Below are 6,974 nucleotides of genomic sequence, written 5' to 3' on the forward strand. Positions count from 1 at the left end.
GCAGTTCATTCATTGTGCCAAGAGAAGCTGAGGATATGATCAGAAAACAGCCCCAGGCTCTCCTGGACCTATTGCTCCCACTCTGCTGATATATTTAGAACAGCATCACCACCTGCAGAAACAGGTTTTCACAGTGCTGCCAGCACCAGAGCTCTGTATTCCAAGGACTCAGACCAGCACCAGAAATAGCTGTTTTATCAGGATGCTTCTCATCCAGGGATGGAGCCCACTTAAATGGAAACAACAAAACTCTGTTTCTGCTTCTTCAGATGAGCCAACACACTCAGGAGTGGCCTTGGGCTTTGATCCTCCTCTCAGGTTTGCCATACAGCCCATTTTGTTCCTGACCCAGTGCTGTGCAAACAGCCTTCCTTGTGGCACTGAGGGAACCCGTAACCTTGCAGACACCCAGAGAGCGTGGAGGAGCAGCAAAGACAATGTCAAACTGGTTGGTTGGATTGTTTCTTACCAATTCCTCTATCTTTGTAACGAGCTGTTTGTTAGTTAGATTGCTGGAATCCAGGGCTACTGCCAGCTCCTGGTAACGTGTCTGACGGGCACATGCAATACAGGAGAAAAAGGAAGGAGCAGAAGAGGAGGAGGGGAGGAAAAAAGCAATAATTAAAAAGGACAGAAAAAAAAAAATCATTATCACAGTTTGATATAATCAGATTCTCCAAACAAAACAAAATCTATGGTTTCAACAAAAGCAGCTGGGATGTCAACCTATTTTATCCATTTCTGCTGAGGCTTCATTCAGACATAAAAGGGAATCATAAATCAGAACTGCAGTTGCATGGAAGCATTGGGATCACCCCCAGTGCCCAAACCGGGAACACCACTGACACCTGCCTCCAACTGTTGTGGTCACAACTACCCAATCACCAGGTGACACTGGACAGTGATGTATGATCTGTGCATCCAGTTAGGCCTCACTAACACTGCTGCCAGCACAGAGTCCCAACAAGGCATCAACAGCAGCAAATAAGAAGAAAATAAAAACAGAACATGACAGTCTGAGAACAACTTACTTCCATTTCCTTAATATTTGTGGAAGGAACAGCACTTTCTCCATTCACATACGACGTAGACTAGGAGTAAATCAGTCAGGTAAGTCAGTTTTGGACCCCAAAGCAACAAATCACTCTTAAGTAAGAACCCACTATAGCAATAACACTCCTTATAGCACCTGTCACTTCAAACCACCACACACAGGCACAGAAAACACTTCTCTGGCTCGGGATACACACAAGCTGCCCCTGTGACAAGCTGATGAGAATTATGCAGACTGACTTCAGAGTCTTTTCCACTAAATCAAGAGTACATCTTTCCATGAATACATGTGATTCATTCATCCCACTCTGCTGTTCTTCCTACTGCTGAAATCTTACATTGCTAAAACCGGATCTTTTACTTCTCAAGACTTAAATATTGCATTGTTTAGCAGACATCTCTGAGACTGAAGAGTGTTTCCTTGAGCTGCTTAAAGCTCCCCATCAAACATCAAGAGAATTAATGGGAGGAATGGATGGACAGGAGGGCTGTACCTGGGAAACCAGGCCATTGAGTTGTTCAGACAACTGGCGGAGACTCTCTGTTGATGAGAAAGACCTGGGGACAAAGAAAGACCTCGTGATACAAACCTCTCCCAGAGAACTGCCCAAATCAGCACAGCGCTGGGCGGGAATAAAACCTTAATTTGCTGGGATCCTGTTGCAAAGCCAACACAGACACTCACCTGTTCTCATCCAAAGCATTTTTATGATCCTCAGCGTCATGAATCTGTGGATTGAAACACAAAAACTTACAAGCCTGTAAAAGATGGGAGTCACACTTAGGAATGTGTCACTAACACTTGATTACAGCTAGGCTCAGGTTCCACAGCTCCTGTAATTACTGCTTCCTAAGGGAAGGTTTCTCTGTTCCAAGAAACCCAGGCTCACACCACTCAGAAATGATGTGTAAGCCAAGACTTGCCAACTCAGTCCTGGCTTGGAACAGAGAAACTCAAGTGTTAAAGGCTTTGTGTTTGCTGTTACTATTTATCACTATAATCAACACTTTGCTTTGCTGGAAAAATCTTCAACTGAATCTTTAATTAGTGAAAGGAAACAGATTGATCTGACTGGAGACCTTCTGTCTGATTAAGGGTACTGTCTGCTAATGAAAGAGGAGAGAAGGGAAGGCAAACAGCTTTGGAAGCCACAGGGACACGTGCATGTAGTACTCTCTCTGCTCACAGATAATGACTGGATGGAGAGAGGAGAATGTAGTACTTCCAACAGGGGAACACCTGAACTACTCATGTCATATTTATGAAGATCATCTTTCTCCACACAAATGTGGTGTCACTAAGCAATGGTTCAATGGCAATATTGATGATAATTCACAAACCTGTGTCAGCTGCATGCTCGCAGGAGCAGGCAGAACAGAACCACAACTAGGGAGGCTGTTGCTGTTAGATAGCACAGGGACATCGGGAGCAAGCTGTTCAGCACTACGAGTGGCAACATCACTGTCAAAGTATGCCTGTCACAAAACACAGCACAGGAATTACAGCCTTCATGCAAAATGATCAGACACACACACACCAACACATCACCTTGTGATCTGCCCGTGAAAACTACACAGATGTGAACAGTCAGTCATCTGGAGACGTGTGGAAGGGAACCTGTGTTCTCCCCAGAGCAAACACGTGACTGCATCAGCCATGAACAAACACTGTCCCAGGCCTGTGCCTCTCTGGGCCAGCCTGAAGAACCAGTGTCCCATAATCCAACTCCCTTCTTTAACACAGGGCAACAATGTCACCCAACTCTAACTTCAAACACTCGATTCACAGCAAAGGATTCACCAAAAAGTGAGCAAGGGCAGAGCCTGATGTCAATGTGCTGTGAGAAGCACCACCTTGGAGGTGTGCCTGGGGAAAACACAGGTCACTGAATGCAAATGAAGATGGAAAAGAACAGGTCAGTGACTGCTTGAAAACTGGGTTAGTCAAACTCAAATGCTCTGTCTAAAACTTAGTGAAATCTGTGGCATACCATGAACCACCAGTTTAGAATCAGGACATTCATGAAGAGGCCACAGGGAGCAGGTGCCTGTGAACCTGCTGCAGCCATGGAAACCATGACCAGAACAATCTAAATAGTTAAGTGAAGGAACAAAAAACTATTTCTGGACAGCAGTGCAAGTTCTCATCCAGCCTTCATGAGAGCATGGATGGCATCACCAAGCCACAGTGAGCTGGGCCATCTAACCTCTTGCACAGCACCACAGAGCCATGAAGGCCCAGCAGTGCTCTCGTGTTTTATGGCAATCTGTTTGATTTCATCATCCATCTCTGCTAAGTCATCACTTAAAAACACCACAAAGCAGATGAGAGAATCTGTCAACATTCAACCCCACCAGTATACTGCAGCTCCCTGCAATTCCACCTGGATGAGTTCCCTCTTACTTCAATCACTTCCTTCTTGGCACTTCACAGCAAACAACAAATCTCGCTCTCTCTTGACATTCCCTGTTTACCTGCTCAGCACTTCACTCATGAATCCAGCAGCAAGGTTAGCACAGTAACAGTGAAGACAGATTTAGTGAAAGCAATAAGCTGCAAGACTGCAGAGGGAAACAGAGTTTTCTGTAGTTCTTTTTAGCAGGACAGATAATTAATTGTGCCCTCAAGGAGCAACACAAGGTGCTCACAGGAAAGTCAGGAACTCCTCACTTCTTCCAGCTAAAGGTTACTTCATCTTTATCAGTCAGACACTCAGCAATATAAACATCAAGGGGACATGAGGAATTCCTTCCCTGGCACATCTCAAGAATGTGTCCTTAATTTCTTCTGCTCAGAACACTCTTTTAGCTTAATGCACCAAGATGCACAAACCAGTAATGTGCCTTAGCCACTTCTTCCTGCACAATCAGCAGTTTTGTAACAAACTTCCAAAAAACCCCAAACCATTTGAATAACTGAATTTGTTGGAAACAAATTGTTAGAAGCAAAACACTTATGTGCACATTGTGCCCTGTGAGCTTCTAATGATATAGAATAAAGTCAGTAATTGTGCTCAGCTTAGGGTATAGTAGGGTCCATTTGCTTTCACACAAAGGCTCCTATTTTGCTGGGTTTTCTGTATTTCAGAGCCAAGAAAGCTGAGTGGGTGAGAAGGGAGGGCTCTGCCTCATGTCAGACACCAATGGCAGCAGCAGCTCAGCCGCCAACGATCAGCTTTTCTGCCCTATTAGCTTCAGGTTCCTGAACAGCATTTCCCTGACTCAGGAATTTTACAAGACAGCAACTGGAAAGAGAAATCTTTCTTTCATTACATATTGCAATTAGAGAGGAGTTTTTCCAATTATTCCTAAACCTCCAGACACAATAACCCACAAATTCCATAACAGTCAATGAGATCAAAAATGTATCTCTAAGGAAAACAGAAAAGGAAACCCAGAATGAACAGAAGTAATAAATTCTTCATTTTTAGATCAGGACTAAAGCTGTAGGCACAGAGAGGTCTTCACTGCAAGGCCAAAAGCCACCTCAGCAACAGTCCTGGCCCCTCCTCTCACCCTCCAATATGAAACAAGTCTCTTTCTCCAAGATCTAAGTGACACTGAGCTCATGAGTTTTAACTGAAAACAGTCCGCAGGACAAGAGTCAGACACTTCAGCCACAACCCAGGTGTGCTGAGGCTGGACAGGCACACCCAGCACCCCAGAGCTGGCAGGATGTCTTTGTGTCCCTCCACAAGGTCTACTGACACACAGCCTACACATACACAGTGCAGCTGGAGGAACTCTGTGTGCTGGGCAGAACAGCTGCTATATCATCACACTCCAAAAAAAGAGAAGAAAAAAGGATACAAAGGCAGTTCAGAGGGAATTCCATTCCATCCTGCAGGTTTTACTGCATCTACCTGGTACCCTGGTGACTACTATAGTTGTATTTATTGCTAGAGACACATGGATAGACAATAAATATAATAAGTTACTTTATGACAATTCCATTGAAACAGTGGTAGGGAAATAAGCTACCGAACAATGGAAGTGAAAATGAAAAGCAGAGCTTTGGTACAACAGAACTGCAAGAACATTCTGGGCTACAAAATTGGACTTCCCTGAATAGCTATCACAGTTTGAGTCTTATTTAAATAAACTGCCTGGAAATAAATATTTAGAATAGGCTGTTTGTTCATGTTTGCTCATGAACACGTTTCCATTGCTTCTTGGCAAACTTCCTGCCCTTTCCTCTTCAGGATCTTGGGAATGTGGAGAAGCTAGAGCCTATACATGCTTGGCTTTGAAGTATCTGACTTCCTGCCTAAGCACATTTAAACCCCTGCTCCTTGCCAGACTGTACATCACCTGTGCCAGCTTCATTGCCTGTCATGAAGTGGGTGGCTGGAATAACCAGACAGGGCAGCTGCTCGCCTGGAGATGGGCAGGACGTGCCCTTCAGGATCCACACTCCAGGAAAAAAAAGCAATGACACACAGAGCAGGAGAAACACTGGCTAAGAAAACACTACCTCTTCCTACTGCAGTTTTCCTGAGCTGTGAAGTTAGTTTATTGCCTCACCCCAAACCCCACATTCTCCTCAAAGCCCAGCTGACTCGAGGAAGAGCTTTTGACAAGGTTCACTTTCACAGGTGTTAAGTTTGACACAAACCAGATGGAAACAAGCACTTGGGAGCAATGGAAACGCATGGGAACGAAGAACTCCATGTTAATCAAAACAGCAACAAAACTCAAGCAACTGACAATGGATGTGTGAGGACAAGGCTCCATCCCAGGGATGGAGGTCAGTGTGAACAGAACTTGAAGCATGCAGGAGGGAGAGTGAGTCACTGCGAGGGACACGAGCACTGCCTCACCTTCCTCTTGTCCAATGAGGGTATGGCTACCCCATTGGAGCGGTTAAGGTCTGACACCAGCACCTTCAGAATGTTCTGAATCTACAGGAGGTGAAAGAAAAGGGGAAAGAGAAACAGCTCAGAGAAGGACAGGGAGAAAATGTCAACCAAAGGCAGCCAAAGAATCAGCCTCCTCCTGCTCGTTGGGAGCACACACCTCAGAACAGCAGCACTGGGCACACCCAGGGCTGACTGCTCGGGCACAGACAGACTCAGCTGCACTTCCAGCACTGCCAACTACTGTAGCACACCTCGTACAGCACCTACACCACTCACAGCCACTTCCCAGCTCCAGTCAGGAGGTTCAGAAAGCCAAACAGCAGGGAGGTGGCCAGTGATTTGGGAGAAAGAGACACTCACGTTCTCTGGAGGCTGCTGGTCATCGTTGGTGGGGGTAGAGGGTCTGCTGCCTTCTTTAGTTTTGCGTTTCTTCTTGGTTCCTGCAGTTGCTCCAGGGCTGTTCTTCTGCTGATACTCCTTCAGCTGTGAACAAAAAGAATAATCTGAAGCCCAAACAGAATATAATGTCTATATATCTAATATGTCTAATGTCTATAACGTCAATAAAAACCCCAAACCTAACTTCACTGGGTAAAGATACACGTCAAGTGTCAGGACAAGAGAAATTATCTTCCTTGAATAAAACCCAAAAAGAATCCCAAGTCAGGGTAAAGTAAGACCTCAAGTGATGTGTCTATGACAAGGGGATCAGAGTTATAAAGGTTCAACTTTTGTTGACAGCTAATGCTGTTCTTGGGAAATAATTCGATACTCCACAGTGCAACTAAGAGGAGATTAAAAGCAATTTGGGGGGGGTGTGAAGGTTATAACTAAGAGCAATAAGACAAAATTAATAAAGGGCAATCAATCCTGCATGCAAACTGAAAAAATCTCTGCCTGAAGAGTAAGATCTTCCACTGCATGAAAGATCTCATGAACGAAAACTGCAATTCTCACAAGCAGCCTAGTACAGACCCTGCAACAACTGAACCGTGCGGAGAAACAACCTCCGAAGGGCTGGAATCACATCCCCTCGGCCCAGGCTGATCGCCGCGCCCAGAA

The 6,974-nt window shown here is 45.1% G+C and overlaps 1 protein-coding gene across 1 annotated transcript in view; it reads right to left on the reverse strand.

The window, feature by feature from the left end:
- LOC103805096 (golgin subfamily A member 2-like) overlaps positions 1 to 6,395 on the reverse strand; it is a gene marked incomplete at its 5' end in the record, with an annotated part of 16,804 nt that extends 10,409 nt beyond the window's left edge. The window contains 6 exons of the mRNA XM_009077731.1: positions 470 to 550; positions 1,032 to 1,091; positions 1,548 to 1,611; positions 1,739 to 1,782; positions 5,874 to 5,954; positions 6,273 to 6,395. Of these exons, the coding sequence (XP_009075979.1) occupies positions 470 to 550; positions 1,032 to 1,091; positions 1,548 to 1,611; positions 1,739 to 1,782; positions 5,874 to 5,954; positions 6,273 to 6,395 (453 nt within the window). The remainder of the gene's footprint in view (positions 1 to 469; positions 551 to 1,031; positions 1,092 to 1,547; positions 1,612 to 1,738; positions 1,783 to 5,873; positions 5,955 to 6,272) is intronic.
- Between the last annotated feature and the right edge of the window lie 579 nt (positions 6,396 to 6,974).

The sequence above is a fragment of the Acanthisitta chloris genome, unplaced genomic scaffold, assembly GCF_000695815.1.
Source record: "Acanthisitta chloris isolate BGI_N310 unplaced genomic scaffold, ASM69581v1 scaffold40316, whole genome shotgun sequence".
Lineage (NCBI taxonomy): Eukaryota > Metazoa > Chordata > Aves > Passeriformes > Acanthisittidae > Acanthisitta > Acanthisitta chloris.